The 24742-nt window shown below is 45.8% G+C and overlaps 1 protein-coding gene across 1 annotated transcript in view; it reads left to right on the forward strand.

Annotated features, from left to right (window-relative positions):
• PRPF19 (pre-mRNA processing factor 19) overlaps positions 1–24742 on the forward strand; it is a 498552-nt gene that overhangs the window by 153916 nt on the left and 319894 nt on the right. The window contains exon 7 of the mRNA XM_073596965.1: positions 17122–17163. Within this exon, the coding sequence (XP_073453066.1) occupies positions 17122–17163 (42 nt within the window). The remainder of the gene's footprint in view (positions 1–17121; positions 17164–24742) is intronic.

Below are 24742 nucleotides of genomic sequence, written 5' to 3' on the forward strand. Positions count from 1 at the left end.
CTCTGGATCATCTTCTTCCCTCTTCTCTTCCAGAGATGTTGACACGACGCTCTCCCCAGCCAGAATGGTTTCTGTGCGCTCTGCAAGGGACTTATATAGGCCGTGACCCCGCCCCCTTATGCCGTCACAGTCCCTGGGCATGCTGGGTCTGTGACGTTTTAGGAGGCGTGGTCACCGGGTGATGACCACGCCCCCTTATGACGGCACAGCCCCAGCATGCCCTGGGACAGTGACCTCATAAGGGGGCGGGGTCACCGCCTATATAAGTCCGTTGCGGAGCGTTCAGAGACCATTCCAGCTGGAGAGAGCGTCGTGTCAACATCTTTGGAAGAAAAGAAGAAGGCAGAAGTCCGGACCACCGCTAGCAATTGAGCTGCAGAAGATAGCGGAGGAGCCGGCAGAAGATGCGGACACCGGGAGGAGACGGCGGAGAGACCCCCGAAGTCGGAAGAGGACCCCCGAAGTCGGAAGAAGATCCCGGAGCTGCCTAATAAATTATTTTAAAAAACCTGTGTACTGTTTGTTTTATTGACGCTTTTTTCCCCTAGGTGAATGGGTAGGGGTACCATGTACCCCATACTCATTCACATAGGGTGGGGGGCCGGGATCTGGGGGCCCCCTTATTAAAGGGGGCTCCCAGATTCCGATAAGCCCCCCGCCCGCAGACCCCGACAACCAACAGCCAGGGTTGTCGGGAAGAGGCCCTTGTCCTCATCAACATGGGGACAAGGTGCTTTGGGGTGGGGGGGGCCGCAGCGCGCCCCCCTCCCCCAAGGCACCAACCCCCCCATGTTGAGGGCATGCGGCCTGGTACGGCTCAGGAGGGGGGGGCGCTCGCTCGTCCCCACCCCCATTCCTGTCCGGCCGGGCTGCGTGCTCGGATAAGGGTCTGGTATGGATTGGGGGGACCCCCCACGCCGTCCTTTCGGCGTAGGGGGGTTCCCCTCAAGATCCATACCGGACCCAAGGGCCTGGTATGCCCCTGGGGGGGGGACCCATGCCGGATTTTTATTTAAAATTTGGCGCGGAGTTCCCCCTAAAGATTCATACCAAACACAGTGGCGGGGATCCAAGTCGGATCCCCGTTCATTGAAAGTCGGATCCACAAGTCGTGTTGAAGTCGGGTTAAAGTCGCGTTGCAAAGTCGCGTTGAAGTCGTGTTGCCCCTGTGTGAATCGAGCCTTAGGCAACAGCTCTGGGCTGGCTGGAGGGCCTGGTTGGCGGGCAACTCTGGGCGGGCTGGCGGAACTTTGCCTCTTCACTTGCGGCCTCTTCATTGGCGACAACTCCGGGCGGCAGCTCCGCCTTTTCCAGGCCATACTGAGGCTGCATGGCACGGATGTCTGTACTTGCGAGGTACTTTACGTACACTCGCGGTTATGTCCATACTCGCTAGTGTACTTAAAGTGGGTATTCCTGTATTCAACTTTAGACAAAGCTGCAGATTTTTTTCAATCTATAGGCATCTCTTATTTGCTTAGCCTGTGTTTGGTGAAGGCAAACTATAAAACTTTAAGAGGTCCTCTGTCCAACTTGCTTTTTTCATACAATTCTACATCCTCCAGCAGATGAGCGTCATACTGTGGGCAAGTTCTTTGCTCTGGTGCAGGTGTAGTTTGCACTTTAATTCTTCTGTAATGGACAACAAGTAGATATTATCATGCTAACAGCAGGACATTTCAAGAGTACTTTGCATTACAGTTCTTGCTAAAAGGAAATGCATCAGATTTGCTCTTGGGCAGCTGTTAAGCTCCATAAAGCACAGTAGGGTGCTATGCGAACGCTTATCCAGGCAATAAAATGTTTCCCCTATGATCCTCTGCAGTAAACATCTTTCAATGGTTTTAGGCTCCATGCACATTAGCATTTTTCATAAGCTCAAAAAAGCTAGAGAAAAACGCTGGATGAAAAATGCTGATAAAAGCATTTTTGTGCCAGCTTCTAGTAGCATTATAGTAGATTTTAGAAGATTTTCAAAGCATTTTATTTGCGTTTTTGCAGTACATGAAGAAATAAAGAATCTCAAAAAAAGCTGTTTTAAGGGGCATTTTAGTAGCTTTTAGGCTCCATGCACACTGGCTTAAAAAACGTTGCTTCTACAGGAGTTTTGTGTTCTGCCTGTAGAAGCAACTCAATGTTATCCTATGTGTCCATGTACATTAGGATGTTAAGAGGAAAAAAAAGTAAAACTCTCCTAAACTCCAAACTTTGTAATAAATGCTCTATATGAGCGTTCTTTTTACTCCCAAAAGAACAGACTTTTTTTTTTAAGCCCAGTGTCCATGGAGCCTTATGCCGCATACACACGGACTGACTTTTCGACTGACTTTTCGACTGACTTTTCGACTGACTTTTCGACTGACTTTTCGACTGACTTTTCGACTGACTTTTCGACGGAACGGACTTGCCTATACACGATCAACCAAAGTCCAATGGATTCGTATGTGATGACGTACGAACGGACTAAAACAAGGAAGTTGATAGCTAGTAGCCAATAGCTGCCCTAGCGTCGGTTTTTGTCCGTCGGACTAGCATACAGACGAGCGGACTTTTTGACCGGAATAGAGTCCGTCAGAAAGATTTGAAACATGTTTCATTTCTAGGTCCGTCGAACTTTTGGAGAAGAAAAGTCCGCTGGAGCCCACACACGATCGAATTATCTGACGGACTCTGGTCCTCCGGACCAAGTCTGCCGTAAAGTCCGCTCGTGTGTACGCGGCCTTAGAAGCAGTTAAGAACATTTAGAGAGATTTAGCATTCAGCTCCTAAATGTGGAAGCTAAAAAAAAAAAATGCTAGTAGCCTAAAGTTGTGTGCATGGACACATGTAACACTATTTAGCCTCTAGGAACAGAAAATAAATGCTAATAGCTTCTAGGGGCTTAGAAACGCTAGTGTGCATGGAGCCTTAAAGTGTATTTCCACCGTACATTTAGGGAAATTTATTGTTTGGAGATTATAATACGAGATTTTAAATGTGTAAAAATTGGCCTGATCATTTGATGTGAAAGATTGTAGAGAAAGGCCTGGTTTCATACGGGACATGCTAAAGTGCCTACCCATTGAGGGCCGTGTTTTCCTGCTTGGGGATGCACAGATGTTGCGTGCATTTCTATGCGAGAGTCCCATTGATGCCAGTTTGCAGCAGCCACACGGATAAACACTGCTCTAAATCTGACATCCATGAAGGTGCATAGCCCCAAAAGCGGCTAGTGTGCGTTTTGAGGCTTCTCACCTGCATGGATGTCGGAACAGTGTTTGTGTCCGTGCAGCCGCTGCGTCCCAATGGATGTCAAATGGACTGCCCACAGGGGGATGCATGGAACACTTCTGCGTCCCTGTGTGATAAACACAGCCCTCCAAGGGTGTAACACTTTAGTTCACCCTGTGTGAACAAGGGCAAAGGGTTTAGGGACCCTCCTTCATGTTGTTATTATTATAAACGCCTGTTTCTGCTAATGCATGACAGGCACTTGGCTACACAGATTTGTGCCTTACTGTAAAACAAATGGGTTTCGACAGCTACAAGTTTGGGAGCTTTGCCCTGTTGGGGAATAACTGACAAACGTTTTGTGCTGATCATTAAAGCATAATTACTCCTTTATAAAGTATAATTCTGCTTCTGTTCTAGAGAAGGTAGGAAAATTAACTTTGTGAGGGCATATTCACACAAAAAAGGCTGTTCACCGAAAACCTCATATTAAAATGCATAAAAATGCTCAAAAATTCATTGGATGTACGTTGCCTTCCTTCGTTGTGCCGTTTAATGAGCATTACAACACTCATTGACTCGTGTTTTTTGCGCATTAAATTGCTATGCATTTTGCAGGTTACTTCCCCTGTTTGTGGGTTAGGAGAAGGTGAGGGAGAAAAATGGAGACAGAGACCGTTTTGGATTGCACTAGCTATGTGGAGGAGGAAGAAGCTGATGAGACAATTGAGGCAAGCCAAACGTCACTATTGAGTGCATCCGTTCACACAATATGAAAGTAAAGGGCTGTTTTTTACTTTAAAAAAGGATTTACGATGTCACTCATCTATATCTATATACCCTGCCTTTGGGACACTTCACTAGCCAGCTTTCCACTACACACTCTCTGCTTTCCCTCTAAGATGGCTGCCATATGGGCCTTTACTGGTAAGCAGCAAAGTAAAAGCTTTCCCCCCCCCCTCCTATAGATTTGCATTAGATTGATGTTGATTTACATGCATTTAAGTGTGTTGCGTTAAAATTCATACATGTAACATTTTAATGCATTGCACTGTAAGTGACACCAGCACTGTTGTGTGAACAGGACACACAGAAAGCAATTGTTTTCTATGTAACCTGCATTCTTCCAGTGCGGTAAAACGAGGTCACTACACTGTTAACCTCCCTGGTGGTATGATTATTTCAGATTTTTGCGTCTCAAAGCGGTACAATTATTTTGCATAGGAATTTGGCGTTTTATATTGTAGGTCTGTAATTCTTAGCAATAACACACTTATATAATTCTTAGCAATAACACACTTATATCTGTCCTCCAAGAGTCTAGTAGATATCCCGGGTATGATGAAGTTTGAAACACAAAATCGTAATATAATAAATATAAATAATAATAAAAAAAATAAAAATAAAATAAATTTCCCCACGATTCACTATCGCTCAATTCTGCAAGTGTTCTAACTTATTATTGCTGTTTTGTAGCTGGTCTAAAGCCACTTTTGACGTAAAGGGACACTTTTTGGTTGCTATGGACAATCTCAAGTTTCCAGGCAGAAAGAACAGTATAATATAATATAATATAAAACTGCATGCAGGGCATGGGCCAAAGCACTGGGGACAAAAGGGAAGTGAAATGATTTCATACAGTACTGTAATCTGTAAGATTACAGTACTGTATGTTATGATTTGACATTTTTTTGAATTTGCTGCCAGGCTCCGCCCCGTGCGTCGCAACGCTTGCAGGGAGCGGAGCCTGGCACAGAGGCTTTGGGCAGAGGACAGAGCCCGCAGACAGCGCGGGGAGACATCGCAGGATCCTGGGGACAAAGTAAGTATACTGCTTCAGGATCCTGAGATGTAATCCCGAGTGTGGCTCGGGGTTACCGATAATGGTGCTGTATTTTAACCCCGAGCCACATTCGGGAGTACTGTCAGGGAGGTTAACAGGGCCTAAATGTATATCATCAATTTTGGTTTCATTATGCCTATACAATAGAAACCATGTAATCCTTGCAATGCTTTGTGTTTGATGGTATATTGTTTTGAGAAACAATCTCAAGCTTGGCGCTCCAAGGAAAACATGCCACGTCCTTAATATTAAAGTATAGAGAGGGAAATTGCAGACTTTGTGAGATGCCCACTCACCTCCAGTTATTTTTGATAACATACTTTTATTCAGTACAAAGATTGTAAAAATAACACAATTTTATAAAAACCATATGATGCCTGGTTTTGATACCCGTATGAATTATTCGCCTGATTCCATTAATTATAAGACTGATTCAATCGTTTATGGTTGGATACATAGAAGGTAGATTATGGAGAAGTAGGTGGTTAGACTCACACTTTCAGGAATGCAATTCTTCATTATCCCAGAAACCAAACGCATATATAGCGGTGAACGTGACAATACCCACGTTTACCATACCAGGGAGATGGTGAAAATAGTGCCTCCACCTTAGGCTTATTTCACCAGGACCGGAAAACAATAGTCATCTGTATTTTTAAACAAAAAATAAGCAATACATACACTTATAAAGCGTTGTCATCTTATATAGTCTATCTCCACTCCAAGGAGGTGCAATAGCAGCCACCTCCAGATTATCCCATTGTCAATACAATAATTTAACAAATCAACTTATTTCTTTAAAGTGATTGTAAAGTCTAGTTTTTTTTTTTTTTTTTTTCCTATAAAAATAACAAACCTGTTATACTTACCTGCTCTGTTGCAGTGGATTTGCACAGAGCAGCCCAGATCCTCCTCTTCTCGGGTCCCTGTTAAGTGCTGCATTAAGATAAAAAACCTTCTGCCTTTACAACCCCTTTAAGTATTCGTATAGAATGTAAAGGGGTGCAGTTGGAACAATTATTTTGATCTGGTAAACTGTTATGCAAATGGAATAATCTGGAAGCGGATGCTATTGCGCCCATTTTCATATGTGAATAATTACAGAATAATTATGTTCTGGTAAATTATTCTATTATGGGATAATCTGGAGGTGGCAGCTAAATTAAAAAAAGATAAAGATCTATACCGTATATACTCGAGTATAAGCCGAGTTTTTCAGCACATTTTTTTTTTGTGCTGAAAAAGCTCCCCTCAGCTTATATTCGAGTCTCCCTGCCTCACTGTGCCCATCTGCAGCCTCATGCACCTGATCTCCCGGCGCTGTGACATGCAGTCTAGTCGCCGGCCGTCCAGTGTAACAAAGCCTCGCCTTCTCCTCATCCTAGTCCGTGATGGGCGGAACACTGACTCACTGCTGGGAAACTGAATCAGTATTCCGTCATGGATAAGGAGGAGGCGGGGCTTTGTTACACTGGACGGCCGCCGACTAGACTGCATGTCATAGCGCCGGTGTTCTGGAGATCAATTACACAAGGATGCAGATGGGCATTGTTGACCCTCTTTTCCACTTACGGTAGCTGCTGCATTTCTCACCCTAGGCTTATTCTCGAGTCAATACGTTTTCAGTTTTTTGTGGTAAAATTAGGTGCCTCGGCTTTCGGGTCGGCTTATACGCGAGTATATACGCTGTGTGTGTATGTATATACAGGAGCGATTTGCTCTTTTTTGTACTCTAAAGGGCTAATTTTTTTGTTTTTTTAACCCCATTGTTACTGGCTGATCGATGAAAATAGTAATCGATTAGTATGTATGTGTGTGTGTGTATATATATATATATATATATATATATATATATATATATATATATATATATATATATATATATATATATATATATATATATATATATATTTTTAGGCAGGTGTGAAGATATGTTGTGCTTTCAAAAGTGTTTTAAATGTTTGTTTTTATCAATTTAGAAAGTGAGCGAACAGAAGAAGAATCTAAATCAAAGTACTAATTGGCATGACTACCCTTTGGCTTCAAACCAGTGACTAAAACTAAACGGAAATAAAATTCCGTTTCAATTCCGATGACTAAAAATGGCATTTTTAGTCAAGACTAAAAAGTTTTAGACTAAAACTAAATAGAAACTTGATGTCAAAATTACCAGTGGTCAAAAAGCAATATTCTTGTTTTCGAGGGGGGTGGTGTTCGAGAGCTACTCTGTGCAAAACCACTGCATGGAGCAGGTAAGTAAAAACAAGTTTGTTATTTAGAATGATTTGGGTAGCCATGTCATATGTTGATGTTGGTCCACTGTGTTTTATCAAGTCCAAAGTTGGTGCAGCCCTCTACCAGAAAATTCTAGAGCACTTCATGCTTTCCATCTGTAGACCAGCGTTATGGAGATGCCAATTTCTTTTTCCAGGAGAACTTGGCACCTGCCCACACTGCCAAAGATATCAACACCTAGTTTAATGATCATGGTATCTCTATGCTTGATTGGCCAGCAAACTTTCCTGACCTAAACCCCATAGAGAACCTGTGTGGTACTGTCAAGAGGAAGATGAGACACCTGACCCAACAATGCAGATGAGCTGAAGGCCGCTATCAAAGCAACCTGGGCTTTCATAGCTCCTCAGCAGTGCCACAGGCTGATTGCCTCCATGCCACGCCATATTGATGCAGTAATTCATGCAAAAGGAGCCCCGACCAAGTATTGGTATAGTGCAAACTATACTGTACCTGGACATAGGGCTGGGAAAAAAAATTGATTTAAAATTTAAACAAATCGAGTTTTTTTTTTTTTTTTTCCCACTGCGCCGGTCGTGAGGAGCTGCGGGCAGGAGTTTTTAGGCGAGGCCACGGCTTCGGCCTAGTCCGCTAGGGCGGACGCTGCGGACTAGGTCGAAGCCGTGACCTCGCCTAAAAACTCCTGCCCACAGCACCTCACGACCGGCGCGGTGTCCAAAAAAAAAAACTCTATTCGAATCGTGTGAATCGAGTTTGTTTTTTTTTTTTGTTTTTTTTTTTTTAAGAAAATCTCCCAGCCCTACATCGACATACTTTTCAGTAAGCCAACATTTCTGTATTTAAAAATCTTTTTTTTATTATTTTTTATTTTGAATTTTGGGTTTTCACTAGCTGTAAGCCATAATCAAAAATGAAAAAAAAAAGAAATGCTTGAAATATATATAACTGTGTATTAACGCATCTATATAAAATGACTTTCACTTTTTAAATTAAATTACTGAAATTGGTTTTTTGATCTCATTTTTTGATCCTATCCTATGATCTACCTATCCTATGATCTACCTCCTAACTATAATTATCTATGTATCTGTAACCATCAGTATCTATTATTTTTTTTTCAATAAAGTTTGAGTTTTACAGGTTTACAAAGTATATGTAACATACATCTCAGTCTGTGTGTATACAAACTCATAGCGTATAAGCAGTGTTCAAAGTAGTACATTCACAGCCAGGCAATATGTAAATCACTGTAAAGTGAAAAGATAACGTTCTAAGAAATAACAGTCAACAATTATAATTCCCGTACTGAAAGCAGTAAACTTGTGAAGAAATATTGCTGCTGGGTGTGCGGGTTTGCGTAGAGTCCACGGTCACGTCCGGATATGGCAAGTTAAGAAACCCCGAGTCCATTCACCCCCAAAAGGGGATCATTTCTGTGAATGGGTCGGGAGCTTAAGTTGTGAGATCAGTGGCACCACAGACTAATAAGCAATGTGGATTCAGAAGCGGTGCCACTGAGTGGCCTGGCTCTCTACAGCTGTGTGTTGTGCAGTATAGATTGGCTGGGGTAGTCGTACCCCTGTGTCACAGGGATGTTAGATGAGAGAGTATGCGCAGGTGGATAATTGTCCATGTTGTCTGTGAGATGTGTGGGGGTAGGGTCTCGGTTGAGACGGGGAGAGGGGTGTGGGAAGGACCAGGGGGTAAGGCGGCCAGGCCAGGTCGGGGATTTAAGGTTGTTCTGCAGGATGTGTTCAGGTCATGGTGTGTGAGAGAGTGGTAGGTTGGGAGGTTGTCGAGGATGATTGGCGGAAGTGTAGCCAGCTCGCCCAGGTAGTGTTAAATTTGGTAGGGTTGTCGTTGGCTTGACAGATAAGATTCTCCATTTCTGCTATTTTGTCGACCCTCCGGATCCAGTCTTGAACCGACGGGGGTGTCGTGTTCCTCCAGAAAGCGGGGACACATAAATTGGCTGCATTGACTAAGTGTATGGTAAGTGATTTTTTGTAAGTGCCTGAGGCGACAGGAGTGTGATGGAGTAGGTATCTTTCAGGGGTGAATGCCGGTGCAAAAGTGGTTATTTGGGTAATTAGTTGGTGTATTGCCTGCCAGAATGGTTGGATGAGGCTGCAGTTCCACCAAATGTGCAATAAGGTGCCTTTGGCAGAACCGCACCTCCAACAGGTTGGGGTGATGGATGGGTGAAAATGGTGCACTCTGTCGGGCGTTCTGTACCATTTAGAGAATACTTTGTATCGGTTTTCTTGCGTTAAGACATTTATAGATCCCTTATGCATAAGGGTAAAGATAGAGTCCCATTCCTGCGGGGATAGATCCAGCGAGAGATCTGCTTCCCATTGTCGAACCAGTTTGTCATTTTTGACTACGTGCTGTGAAAACAGGAGAGAGTAGGTGGTGGAAATGAGGTGACCCTGGGGTTCGGTGTCTAGGCAAGATAGTTCCAGTGGGGTTAGGTCTCTGCTGTAAGGGGAATCCCTGCTATGTGTCTGAAAAAAATGTCTCAATTGTAGGTACTTAAAAAAAGGTAATTGAAAGCCCGAAAGTATCGATCCAAGTTCCGTGTGAGTGAGTAGTGAGCCATTGCGAAAGCAGCTATGAGCTCTGACTGGGGGGGTGACCGAGTCATGGGCAGGATCTGTATGTATTAGACCCGGGGGGAATTCTGGGTTGTTAGTCAGTGGGGACATGGGACCCGGTGTTGGAAGCATGTTGAGTGTATTGCAAGCCCTTTTGAAAATCGCTAGGGTGGCGCCAATGAGGGGGTGAGAGGAGAAGGCTTCTGGTATGAGTCTACTAACGACCCAGGGCAAGTTTACAATCGGAAGGCTCGCAAATGAGTCTTCTAATTCCACCCAGTCCTTGGCCGCTCGGTGTTTGTGCCAGTCCACCAATCTGGTCAAGTGGCAGGCCCAATGATATTTGCGTAAATCCGGAAGTCCCAGGCCTCCTAATTGTTTGGGAAGGACTAACCTGTCCCAGCTAAGTCTTGGTTGTTTCGATGCCCATATGAAGGACCTGCAAATGCGTTTATAGGATAAGAAGAGTGCGGGGGGCAGCTTTATTGGTATGGCTTGAAGGAGGTACAGGATTCTGGGCAGGACGTTCATCTTTAGTATGGCGATCCTGCCCAGCCAAGAGAAGGATCCTAGATGCCACTTCTGAAGATCCTCTTGGATGGACAGCATCAAGGGTGTAAAGTTACTGGTATATAGGTTTTTTAGGTCTGGGGTAATTTTGATTCCGAGGTAAGATAGCCGAGGTTTCCCAGCTGAAGGGGAAGTTAAGTTTGCAAAGGTTTACCGTGTCAGGGGGTAGAGTAATGTTGAGGGCTTTGGATTTGTTGAAATTGATTCTCAGGTTAGAGAGAGTTTTGAAGAATTCGAAATCAGCTAGAAGATTGGGGATGGTTGTGATGGGGTCGGTCAGGAATAGTAGTATATCGTCCGCGTATGCGGCTAATTTGTAGGATTTATGGTGCATGTCGACACCTCTGATAGTGGTGTTATCTCTCAATTTGCGGAGCATGGGTTCAAGGGTTAGTATGAATATGAGTGGTGACAATGGGCACCCTTGACGGGTTCCATTGGACACAGAGAAGGCGTCCGACAGCGCGCCGTTAATTCGTATTCTGGCAGTTGGGGAGGCATAGAGGGCCATGATCATTGTGAGCATGCGCGGGGGCAACCCTATCGCCAGAAGGGTGGCCTCCATGTAGTCCCAAGCCACCCTGTCGAACGCCTTCTCTGCATCCAACGAAAGAAAAAACCCTTTGGTGGATGTTCTTGTGAGTCAGTGGTGTATGTTCAATGCTTTAGTAGTGTTGTCCCTGGCCTCCCGGCCGGGGACAAAGCCAACCTGTTCTAGTGAAATTAGAGATGGTATGAAGGGTAAGAGTCGGTTAGCTAATGCTTTCGCGTATAGCTTGAGATCTACGTTAAGCAGAGAGATGGGGCGGTAGTTGGTCACTTGCGTGGGGTCTTTGTCTTTTTTGGGGATGAGCGTAATGTGGGCTGCGAGCATTTCAGTGTGCGCGTGTGTCGAGGGGGAGAGAGCGTTGAGGGCTTTCGTTAGGTGTGTAAGGAGGGTGGAAGGGAAGGCCTTATAATAGGTCGAGAAGCCGTCAGGGCCGGGGCTTTTGCCGGTCTTCATTTGTCGTAGAGCTAAAAGGAGTTCATCTGTTGAAATTGGGGTGTCTAGCGATTGAGCGTCCTCAGTGGATAGTGGTTGTGGTCCATATTGTTGAAGGAAATTTAGGAGGGCGGTTTTCCGATTAAGTGCATCGTCAGCGTGTTGTGGCGGGGACAAATTGTACAATTTGGTGAAGTATTGAACAAATTGTGTCGAGATATCTTCATTTTTAGAGAACGATTCCCCATTTGAGTCAGAAATTTTATGAATAGTATGGGAGGCCTTTTTAGAGTGAAGTGCTCTTGCTAATAGTTTGCTGGATTTGTTCCCAAATTCATAATATAGTTTTTGTGTCAGCACGAATTTGCGTTTCAACGATTTGTTAAGGACATCTAAAAGTTCCTCCCTTGCTTTTATTAAATCGGTTAGTAAGGCAGAAGTGACGGAGGCTTTGTGTGCCTGTTCGAGCGTGTGTACGCGCGCGGTTAGCTCTGTTATGCGTGCGCGGTTGAGTTTGTTGCGGTTAGCGGCAATAGAGAGGAGTTCACCCCTAATGACACATTTATGCGCGTTCCAGGTGGTCAGCGGCGTAACGTCAGGAGTGTCGTTATGGGCAAAAAAGTCGGTCAGGCATTTGGATAATCTATTTATGTTGAGTTCATCCGTTAGTAGGGAACTGTCAAGGCGCCAAATGCGCGTTTTCGTGTTCTTGGTCGGTAGCAGTAAGGTCATGGAGATAGGGTTGTGGTCTGACAGGATGGACGGTTCAATGGTCGCTTTCGTGAGGTTGGTCAAGTCGTTTTGAGATAGGAAGAAGTGGTCCAGTCTGGAATACTTGTCGTGTGACGGTGAGTAGCACGAGTAATCCCTTTCCTTGGGGTGTAGTGTACGCCATGTGTAAATTACTGAGTTGTAATTTAATTGCCCTTAAGGCCCTATGGGTAAGGAAGGATGACCCGTTGGAGGTGTCCAGAGATGGGTTCAGTGGGACATTGAAATCCCCACCGACAATAAGTGTACCGACTTGAAAACTAGTCAACAATTGCAAGGTTGTTTTGAAAAAGGAAACCTGGCCCGAGTTTGGCGCGTAAATGTTAGCGATAGTGTAGGGTAGCTGGTGGAGAGTGCCTTTTATAAAAAGGTATCTTCCGTTTGGGTCCTTTAGTGTGTCTGTGATCAAGAATGGACATTGATTGGAGATGAGTGTTGTGACCCCTTTAGATTTCGCCTCTACGTTGGAGGCGTTAATTATCGTGGGGAAGTAGCGGCTGTGAAATTTAGGAATGGAATCTGTGCGAAAGTGTGTTTCCTGAATTAACACTACGTGCGCTTTGGATTGTTTGAGGGATGCTAGTAGTTGGGACCTTTTTTCAGGGGTATTAAGCCCTCTTATGTTAATTGAGTATAGTTTGAGGGAGTTTGATAGCTGTGGCGTGGCTCCCTGCGTGGAGGTGTAGTTTATCATGGCCGCCGTCGTGGGGAGGGGGGGAGGGGGATGGGATCGGTAAGTAGTAGGGGACGTCTGGTGGCGAATGTCTGATGAGAAAAGCTAATTTGCGTGGTCGACGCGGGTCAGGCGGGGGGGGGGGGGGTACCGAAGAGGTGTGGAACGGAGTGTCCACGTGCCTCTAAAATTATAGATCGGTGGAATGTCGGTCCTGCGTGAGGAGACGTATCCCGTGGGGGAGACGTAGGCCCAGCGCAGACCCGAGTGGGAGTTGACCGTAGCCAGGAGATGGAGAAAGTGAGGGTAATGTGTAATGAAGGTGAGGACGAAGCCCTCTGCCACAGGAAATTGTGCAGCCAATTTGCTGAGGTGTGTTAGATAGACGGGTCAAACAAAAAAGATAGGTACATATTATGGGGAAGCATGTTAGGAACGGTGGTTAACCTTAGCACATAAAGGGTTTAAGATTATGCAGCTTATCTAAACATATCAACAATGCAACTGTAAAACAAAGAGAAACCTGTGGGCAAGGCAACCTCCAGTGCAAGGTGGGGCAGATATTGGGGTTGGGGCAGAGCCGAAGAGAGGCGGCGGACGTCAAGTCGAGCAGCGCCTCAGTCCACTCCTTTAAGGGAGTGAGGTAGTGTTGAAGGCCGATGAGGCCTAGGTTGGCGACTGGAAGTTACCTCTCCCAAGGGCTTGCACAACTGGTTCATAACTAAATGCCTCTGAAAGGGGCATAAATTGAGTAAAAGGAGGCGTCCGAAATCTTAGAAGGTGGATATTGGCAATATTGAGAGCACCACCATCAGTAGTCTCTCTGTCACAGGAAAAAAAAAAAAAAGAAATATGAGAGAACGGTGAAGTCGTTGCACCGTATATACTAGACCTTAAGGTGGATATACCATTTAGTTCATACTCCAGTATGCGAAGGTGATGGGTATAGCGTCTTGGTGAGATCTACAGATAGTCGATGTGTAGGTGGAGCGCAGGAGTATCGTTGTGGTGCGCCACCTTGTCAATGGGTAGGAGATCGCTGTGGTACTGAGGTCTCCATGCAGATCATTGCTGAGGTTGCCAAGTGAGCAGCAGCCAGGGATGAAGTGCTGTTTCCAAGCGGTGTTGGTGGCTTGTCAGGTTGGCGAGCATGCTTACAGCGGAGTATCTTGCGTAAGCACGTTGGAGTATGGGCGTGGTGCGTCTTCGCAAGGAAGTGTGGGTATCGTAGTCGTGGGCCCGGGTGTCCGGCTGAGGTCTCGCGATAGTTAGCAATGACATCCGCCCACCAAACCAAGAACAGATGTTGTGGGCGGTCGCTGAGCTAGATCCGAGGGCGGACGTGCAGTAGCATCTCTTTGGCGCTGAGTTGAAGGGGAGATAGCCCACCATCCGGTGTATTCGGCTGGCTTGCCCCGTTATCGATCCAGTGCAACCTTCTGCGATGGTTTCGCCGCATAAAAAAAAAAGAAATAAAAAGTAACACGAACAATGAAAGCCTCAAGTGTTGTAGATGTCCTTTACTGACATTAAGGCGGATAAGGCCGCTTCAGACATGCCGGTTACGGCTCCTGCGCGTTCCCCGAGGTCTAGGGGAGGCGTCTGGGCTGTTGGTACGGTGGTATGAGCGGTGAGCAGTGATGCTCCTGTGAGTGGAGGGTGAACGTCTCCGGTTGAGCTGAGGCGCTTGCGTCTCCATAGGGTCTTCTCTGGGCGTCCCTGTGCGGGGGCGAAAGGCCGCGTACCAGTTCGGTACCGGTATCAAGGGGATGCCAAGGGTGGCACAGAAGTGAGGGAGGTCTTCTGGGACTTTGAGGATCGCTGTGCGGCCGTGTGTGGAGGCAGAGAGGCAGAAGGGAAACTTCCACTTATACAGTATTTGTCTGTCCCTCAGGGTTTCTAGCAGGGGTCTTAGGTCTCGTCTGTGTTGCAGAGTAATACCAGAGAGATCCTGGTAGATTTGCACCGGGGACCCTTCATGCAGTATCTGGGATCTGCCTCGCGCCATTTTGAGGATTTCCTCCTTAAGCCTGAAGTCCACTATGTAGCAGATAATGTCCCTTGGTGGGTCTGTGTCCCTGCCTTTGGGGCACAATGCGCGATGGATACAGTCCATGACAATAGGGGTGTGTGCGGGCCGGTCAAGCAGGGAGTTAAAGATGGACACTATAGCCGTGGAGATCTGATCTCCCTCAAATGTCTCCGGCAGGCCTCTAATACGTAGATTGTGCCTTCTGCCTCTGTTGTCGAGGTCTTCGACGTGTCTTTGCATGTCACGTAGCTGTCGGGTGTGTGAGTCTATGTCTTCCGTGACCGACTGAAGGATTACTTCATGATGGTCAGACACGTTCTCTACCACCTGGACCCTATCGTTCAGGGACTTGAGGTCTAGTCTGAGTTCCGAAATGGCGGCTGCTAGTGCGTTTTTAATATCATCCGCCATGGAGCGGAGATCCAGGATGGTTAAGGGCGGGTGCGGCCTCAGTTCTATCTCATCTTCCCCATTTGCCGGGGGCAGTAATTGAGGTGGCGGAGTGGGCATGTGGTGAGGTTGGGAGGATGGTTGTGAGGAGGGCCCCTGTGAGTGGCGGGAGGGCGCCATGTTGCTTCTACCCGCCCGGAACATCTCCGGGATGTTCTGCCCCTGTGTCCCGGCCAGGTCTCTTGGGGATCGCGAGCGGGATGCCGAAGAGGTTCGGGAAGCTGTCCCCATAGTCGGTGGGGGGTATAAAGCGAGATTACATCAAAATATCAGTGGCTTTCTCCTGTGGCGGACGGAGCTGTAGAATTAGGCGACTATCTCCATGCCAGGTCAGGCCACGCCCTCCATCATCAGTATCTATTATGTCTGATAATTAGGTGACATGGAATTAGTCGAATCATATGGGTGTCAAAAACAGGAATTTTATGTTTTTTTTGTTTTTTTTTTTTTTTTTTTTTAGTAAAATTGTGTTATTTTAAAAGTATGTTTTATATCAAAAAAATAACTTAAGTCGAACAGGGGCCATAAAAAGTCCAAAATTTCCCTCTGTATTCTTTCTAAAGTGGAAAAAATGCTTAAGTCTAACTTATCTTAATGTTTCCTCTCCCCTCAGCAAATCTATCTTGACTAACCTGTATAAAAAAAAAAAAAGTGTATACTTATTGTAAATCCATGTGAAGTATTGCCGCAAATGTCAGAGCGAGAGCAATAATTTTTGCTCCAGAACTCGTGTAGCTCCCCCTACTTAACCTTTTAAAAAGTCACCTATGAAGATTTTTAGGTACTGTAGTTTGGTGCCGTTTCACGGGCATTCACAGTTTTTTTTAATGTGTTACATGTTCAGTATCTGTTTACTCAGTTTAACATCATCTTTTATATTTTTATCTAAAAATTGGGAATTGTATAGTATTTGTGTACGAAAATTCATTAAAGGTTAGCTCTACCTAACCACTCCCATATAGATTAATTTAGCACATGGACACAGACAAGTGAAACAGCTGTTTCTTCTGAATAACAAAAGGTAGTAATCTGTAAAAAAGGGTAGTGTTTTGAGTTAAGGCTCGTTCATACTGTAAGAAAATTGGGCGAACATTTTCGTACGATTTTCATATAGTGCATACACAACTTTCTACAGTCGATTCCGACCTTCTGAACTAAGGTTTCTAAATGGAACAAGCTCCAAAAATGTTTTTGGATGGGAACAGAATGAACTATTTTTGTTTAATGTTTACCAAGAAAAATCAGAAACGAAAGACTGCGCTTGATCAGAAACGGTAAACAACAAAAAAAAATGCCTTTGTAGTAAAATAATTTTCGTACAAATTCTCTTTCATTGGTTCCGATTTGCTGTGACACAATGAGGAAAATCTGACGATCGTTCCCTGGATTTTCCTAGTGTGTACCCCACTTAACTCTTATTTTTTCCAAAAATTGCATTTGAAAAGCAACTGCGCAAATACCGTGTGACATAAAAAATTGCAACACCCGCCATTTTATTCTCTAGGGTCTCTTCTAAAAAAAATCTGTTTGGAGTTTTTTCTAGTAAAAAAAATTAGATTTTTACATATGCGAGAAGTGTCCAGAATTGTTCTGGTGCTTAAGCAGTTAAAAAGTGTTAGTAATGAATCCAGAGAATCTTTTGTTCAGATACTGACCTTCAAAGGTGAAACCCCATATGCAATCTTGTAACTAGAAGTATAAAATAATGAGTGCCTTTCTTTCTCGCCTCTTTTGCAGCTTCAAGACAAAGCAACTGTGCTTACCACTGAACGTAAGAAGGTAAGTTATGAGTTTTAGCCTTGCTCTAAAAGGTTGAAGGGTTTACAGAAAGTATATAGTTGCAAAATTAAAAAAAAAAAAAATCTTGCTTCCTAATGAGCATTTGTTATGCTTTTCTTGACATCTGTCTTGTTGATGTAGATGGTAACCCTTACTGAATGACAGCTAGTTTGCTGCAGCACTGTATCATAAACAATATACTTTATCCATTGAGTGACACAGCATTTCTTATTGATGTACTTTGTTATACTGCCACCTGCAGGAGATTGGTGACTAAGCACTTAAATCCGAAGGCCAACTTCTAGAGATTGTAACACATCCTCTAATCCTGCATATTGTCCTCCATGCCCCACCAGGGAGCAGCGGAACCAACACAAAATTTATTTTATTGGGATTTTATGTGATAAACCAACACAGCGGCACATAATTGTAATTTAAAAAAATGTTTTTCTTTTTTTTTACAAATATATCAAAAGTATGGCATGCATTTGTATTCAGCCCCCTTTACTCTGATACCCCTCTGATTGCCTTCAGAAGGCACCTAGTTAGTAAATAATCCACCTGTGTGTAATTTTAATCTCAGTATAAATACAGCTGTTATGTGAAGCCCTTAGAGGTTTGTTAGAGAAACTTAGTGAACACACAGCATCATGAAGGCCAAGGAACACACCAGACAGATCAGGGATAAAGTTGTAGAGAAGTTTTAAAGCAGGGTAAGGTTATAAAAAAAAAAAAAAAAACCCAAGCTTTGAACATCTCACGGAGCACTGTTCCACCTTTTTGTTATGTTACAGCCTTATTCTAAAATTGATGATAAATTCAATATTTTCCTCAAAATTCTACAAACAATACCCCTTAAAGAAATGTCCCACACTCCGCTTGAGTGCTTTTCATATACCACTTCCTCCCAGTCTGAATATAGATATCAGATATTCCAATCGCTAACAAGCACAAGACAATACTTGTTTAGTTTTTCTGAACATGGACTCTTCATTAGAACCAAAATCCAAGTCTTATATACAGTTAAAGAGGAGGTTCCTCCCTCCTGCTCATATTACTCTAACAATACACCTGTAACCAGAAACCTAAATTAACATGAGCTAATAAACTAATCCCTTAAAGCAGCTGATGTGACTCCCTAACTACACTACACATTATCATACATCTCAACACAGAACTCCTTCATACAATTGTAGGGTTAATTAGCACAAACAATGGGTAAAAGGCTCTTAGAAGCTGTGGCAAGCCAGACTAGACTCATTTACATTATAGAAGTCAACAGACAGGAGTTGATGACATTAGCATCTAACAGTATGTGTCCTAACAGTATGAATCAGTCAATATTTCTAATATGGCATATACAGGGTTCCCAGAGTCTGTGTCTTGGGGGGGGGGGGGGGGGGGGGGGGGATATGGACCTGAATCCAAAGTAACACCACCTCAGGGTTCCCCAGGCATACAGCTCACAAAGAGCACCGTTCCCCCAAATGCCAGGGCCCATGATCGGTAGGCAAGAGGCTAGCATTCAGTCCCTTCCAAAAGCCTCTGTCCTGGCTAGGTCTGTCACAACCCCATAATGACAACACGAAAGAAGTTTGTTTGCAAATGTATTAAAAATAAAAAAAATCCAGTATACTGAAGTATTCACAGCCTTTGCTCAATACTTTATTGAAGCACTTTTGGCGTCAATTGCAGCCTCAAATATTTTAAGTATGACGATACAAGCTTGACATAATTATTTTCCCCGTTTTGTCTTTCAGGACAGCACCATAGAGACCCAGGCTCCTCCCATCTCAGGAAACACCGCCTTACATTTCAAGATTTAAGCCTCACCATCCCCCCCCGGCTCTTCAGTTCTGGTGTTTCCTCCTGCGGTGAGACGCCGCTAAGGGGCCAAGGGCTAAACAGCCGGGGAGGCTGAGGCCGATCGTTTCCTGAGCGGGGGGGGGACCTTGACCAAGGTCTCTCTCTCCCCCTCTCTCCTACCCTGCAGTCTGAGGCTAGTGAGCCTGGGTACCTGGATGACTGCATATCGCGTGCCTCCAGCTTCTCTTGGTGAAGCAGTAAAGCTGAAGGGGTCCGCTTTCCTCTGCTCGGTGGTGGCATAAGGCGGAAGTACATTGAGGCCGCCCTGCACTGCAGCCAGCGATGGAGCTCTGAGCGCTGGGTCGGATGGCGGGGGACATCAGTTCCGGCGGGAGACAGTACTTCAGTCTGACCCGCGGGTTTTGAAAGCGGGCTGTGCGTCGGGCTGGTGCTGCCTCCTTTCTGCTGTGGGGACAGCTCATGGAGGCAAAGGAGACCACCTATCCTCAAGCGGGAAATGTCTGAAGCGGTGGTGGTGGGGGGGAGCAATCGATGCAACTAGGACCCTGGTGGTGGTTGGTTCTGGGAAGAGCACCCCTGGTGGCCCTCTGTGTGAAGTGCTGGTGGTCAAGATGGGCTTTCTGACTGCTCTTCTTTTTGGGTCTGTTTCAGAGCAAGCCCACGGATAAAGTCAAGTTGCCCCACAATTCCAAGAATAAATGTCCTCCATGCAGAGCCACGATGGGGGTGTTGGTCCAAGGCACTCTGTAGGGAGTTCATAGAGGGGTTAGTGAGAGAACAGTCAGTGGAACAATGTACGGATCTAGCAGCGTCCGTCAAGGCGCTTTCTAGCACTGTGCAGTCTTTTAAGACACTTTTCTCTAGTTTCCAGTTTTCACAGTCCCAGGTTAACCCTCCACCAGCACGGCAGAGCATTGCACCACGCTTAATGGATGCTCCCTCTGGGAGCGAAGAAAATCCAGGAGGCTCCGGAGAGGAAATTGAGGAGGAGCCAGATGGCGTTTCTTCAGGTTCCCAAGGGGAGTCAGAGGGAGAGGGAGTGGATGGGGAATCCATAAGAGCCTCTCCCTACAAAATTTCTCTGGAGGAAGTAGAGGAGCTCTTAGGAACTATCCATACTACTCTAGGAATCCAGGAGGAAAGGAAGAAGTTGTCGCTCAATGACCAGATGTAAAAGGGCCTAGAGGATCATAAAAAGAGGGTGTTTCTGGTCCATGATGTCTTGGTCGATGCCATCAAAAAGGAGTTATTTTCAAGAACTTTGAAACAAAGGTTTCCCTTTGCAGAATAGGAGGCGCTAGTATGGAATAAATCTAAACTAGACGCAGCCTTTTCACAGGTCTCCAGGCATACTGACCTGGCCTTTGAGGACATGGGGGCGCTCCCATATCCCATGGACCAGGGGATGGACTCACTCTTGAAAAAATCATGGGATTCATCCCTGGGTAACCTGAAGCCCGTCATGGCATCCACAGTGGTGGCACGGAACATGGAATATTGGCTGACACAAATTAAAGCACACATTGAAGCAGGAACGTCTAAAGAAACGATCCTGTCTTTTCCCATGCTCCTTAAGAGGGTGGCTTATCTTGTGGACGCCTCGGCAGAATCTGTGCTCATGTCCGCAAGATCTGCAGCCTTATCCAATTCAGCAAGGAGGGCATTATGGCTTAAGACGTGGCGTCTAAGGTCAAGCTCTGCTGAATCCCTCTCACGGGGACTTGTTGTTTAACCCTGGTTTGGAGGCCATCTTGGATCGGACGGCCGACAAGAAAAAGGCCTTTCCTATTAAAAGAAAATTTGCAGAGACTAAAGTCTCGCCCTCCGAGGAAGTTTGAACCCCCAAAAACTGAACAGAAGAAAGTTTGTGGGGGGGTGGGGCTATTTTTTGCCCTCCTGAACAGCCCAAAAAGACCAAATGACGGAACCACAGTGGGAGGAAGATTGGGGTCCTTCCTCCCACAGTGGGAAATGATCACCTCCAACCAGTTTGTATTGGGGATCATAAGAAGAGGATACCTGTTGGAGTTTTCAAAACCTCCACCACTCAGACTCCTTGTCACGAGCTGCTAAAATGTGCAGAAAGGCCATCAGCCCTTCTTTCCTCCCTACAGGAGTTAGAGGAACAAGAAGTGGTAGTACGAGTCCCAACAGGAGAGACTGGCAGAGACTTCTGTTCCCACATCTTTGTGGTCCGCAAACCATCGGGAAAGTTCAGGCTCATCCTGAACCTGAAGCCTCTGAATGTCTGTCACCTACAAGAGGTTCAGAATGGACTCAATCTACTTGGTGAAAGCACTTCTTCCCCCGAACTGCTTCAAGGCATCGATAGATTTGAAAGATGCCTATCTGCACATAACCATCGCAGAAGGATACCAGAAGTTCCTTAGGTTGGCAGTAAATACCAGAGAAGGGACATTTCACTTACAGTTCAGGGCCCTCCCCTTTGGGCTATCCTCTCCCCCCCCGCATCTTCACCAAGGTCATGGTGGGGGTCCTGGCTTTTCTGCGACTTAGAGGCATCACAGTAGTCGCATACTTAGACGATCTGCTCCTGTTTGCCTCTTCCCCGGGACAGTTGTTTCGGGATCTACAGGTAGCAAGAGACATCCTGGAAAATCTAGGGTGGCTCTTGAACCTGGAGAAATCCAGCTTGGTTCCGTCACAAAAGGTCATTTTCTTGGGCTACATGTTGGATTCAACAAGACAATGTCTTCCTTCACTTAGAAAAGATCCAGAAGGTGGACAGGGCAATGTTACTCCAGGGCAGCCATCAGATCTCTGTAAGAAAAGCCATGTCAGCTTTGGGCTTACTGACATCTTCGCTCCCAGCAGTACAGTGGGCAGGGCTGCATTTTCGCCCTTTAAAAACTGTTCATTCTGAGGGTTTGGGACCACAGTCAGGGGTCTTTGGAGTCCCTGATAAGGGTGCCTAGTCAAGTCAAGAGATCCCTCTGGTGGTAGAGAAAGGGGGCCAATCTTTCACAAGGTCTGGATTAGGTCCTACCAGTTTCCAGGACTATCACAACCAATGCGAGTGGCACAGGTTGGGGTGCACATCTAGATTCCCGAATGGTTCAGGGTACCTGGCTGAGTGAGGACGCAAAGAAGTCCTCGAACTGGAGGGAACTGAGAGCTATAGCCTTGGCACTCAGAGCCTTTCAGAGGGAACTCCAGGGACAGCACGTGCGAGTCCGACATTCTGTCCCTTTTGACTGTGCACTTAAAGGGGGAACAAAACCAGGTAGCAGATTTCCTCAGCAGGAAAATTCTGAGAGAAGGCGACTGGGTTTTGAATCAGGAAGTCTTCGAGGCAGTCACTCGGAAGTGGGGGATGCCATGTGTGGACCTCTTCGCTTCGAGAGAAAACAGACGCATCTCTTCTTCTCCCTGAACAGATGGGACGAGGCTCTCGGAGTGGACGCACTGGCTCAGAGCTGGCGTTTCCCCAAGTGCTATGCCTCCCCCCCCCCCCCCCCCACCCCTTCCTGTACTGATTCCAGCAGTACTGAGAAAGTTCAGTTGGAGAGCACAACTCTCATTTTGATCGCACCACATTGCCCAGGAGGCCGTGGTTTTCCACCTTGAAGGGCCTAGCGGTGGAAACTCCCTGGATTCTGCCAGTCCAGGAGGATCTTCTTTCTCCGGGGCCAATCTGTTGTCAGGTGGAGCAGTGGAACCTCGCAGCTTGGCTACTGAGGAGGAATTGCTGAGGGGCAAGGGTTTTATGGATCGTTTAGTGAAAACCCTCCTAAGTTGCAAAAAAAGGGAGACGCAAGCTATCTACCTGAAAGTGTGCAAACGTTTCAATAGCTGGTGCACAGAAAGTTCCTTTGATGTACGCAGCTCCGTAGCGGCATTGGAATTTCTGTAGTCAGGGGCAGACAAAGGGTTAGCCCTTAGCACCCCGAAAGGACAGGTATCCGCTTTGAGCATTTTTCTGGAAAAACAGCTAGCAACAGATCATGGATAGCCGAGTTTTTTAAAGCCTTAAGCAGGCAAAGACCAGTCAGTCTCCCCTTCCCAGTGTGGGATCTTTCTTGATCACCCTCAAAACTGTGTTTTTGGTGGCGATCACTACGGCAAAGAGAGTGAGTGAACTCGAAGCCCTCTCTATTGGGGCACCTTTTTTTTTTTCAGGTGTTTCAGGACCGTGTGATTTTTTTTTTTTTTTTTTTTTTTTTTTTTTTTTTTTTTTTTAAACCGATCCGGCCTTTTTGCCAAAGGTGGACTCTAGTTTTCATAGAGGCCAAGAAATTTTTTGCCTACCTTCTGTTCGAACCCTGTGAGGGAACAGGAACATATTTTTCATAAATTGGACATTAGAAGGTGTGTCCTTCAGTACTTGGATAGTACAAAACAGTTTAGGAAGTCTGATTCCTTTTTTGTTATTTTCAGGGCTAAGAAAGGATTCAAAGCCTCTAGGCGTACAATAGCCAGATGGTTAAGGTTAGCCATTATTCAGGCTTATGTAGTCGGGGGGGGGGGGTTGGAGCCCCCGGAAGGTATTAAGGCACATTCCACCAGGGCAATGGCGACTTCTCAAGCAGCGTGGGCTGGTGCTTCTCCAGAGCAGATCTGTAGGGCTGCAACGTGGTCCAGTTTTGACACATTTGCGAAGCATTACAGGTTGGACCTGCTGTCAGCAAAAGACCAGGCTTTTGGGCGTAAAGTACTGTAGGCAGTAGTCCCACCCTAAGGTAAGGTGCTCACTTATCCTCTCTATGGTGCTGTCCTGAAAGACAAAACGAGGAAAAACTGAGTTACAGTAACAGCCTTTTCCAGGAGTCTTTCAGGACAGCGCCGGTACCCACCCAAATTGTTGGATACTCCTGAAGACTCATCACATGAGACTGTCAGGTAAGATAAAGGTTAGTATGATGTGTTCTTGTCTCCCCAGCTGGCCGGAGGTACTCTTGAAGAACTGAGGGGCCGGCGGGACGGTGAGGCTTAAATTTGAAATGTAAGGCGGTGTTTCCTGAGATGGGAGGAGCCAAGGTCTCTCTATGGTGCTGTCCTGAAAGACTCCTGGAAAAGGATGTTACTGATAAGTAACTCAGTTTTTTGGGCAGTTTCTCCCATTCTTCTTTGCAGGACTTCTCAGGCTCCATCAGGTTGGATGGGGAGTGTCGGTGCACAGCCTTTTCCAGCTCTCACCAGAGATGTTCAATTGAGTTGAAGTTTGGGCCACTCAGGGGCATTCACAAAGTTGTATCATAGCCACTCCTTTGTTATCTTGGCTGTGTGCTTAGGGCCGTTGTCCTGTTAGAAGATGAATCCCCCTCCCCCCAAGGTCTCAGGTCCAGAGCGCTCTGGAGCATGTTTTCTTCAAGGATGTCTCTGTAAATTGCTGCATTCATCTTTCCCTCGATCCTGACTAGTCTCCCAGTTCCTGCCCTGAAAAACTTCTCCACACCATGATGCTGCCACCACCATGCTTCACTGTAGGGATGGTATTGACCAGGTGATGAGCGATGCCTAGTTTCCTCCAGACATGACACTTGCCATTCAGGCCAAAGAGTTTAATCTTTGTTTCATCAGACCAGAGAATTTTATCAGTCGTCCTTCAGGTGCCTTTTGGCAAATTCCAGGTGGGCTGTCATGTGCCTTTTACTGAGTGGCTTCTGTCTGACCACTCTAACATACAGGCCTGATTTGTGGAGTGCTGCAGGGATGGTGGTGGTTCTGGAAGATTCTCCCTTGCCACAAACACTGGAGCTCTGTCAGAGTGACAGTCGGGTTCTTGGTCACC

The sequence above is a fragment of the Aquarana catesbeiana genome, linkage group LG08 (assembly GCF_042186555.1).
Source record: "Aquarana catesbeiana isolate 2022-GZ linkage group LG08, ASM4218655v1, whole genome shotgun sequence".
In the NCBI taxonomy this organism is placed as follows: Eukaryota; Metazoa; Chordata; class Amphibia; order Anura; family Ranidae; genus Aquarana; species Aquarana catesbeiana.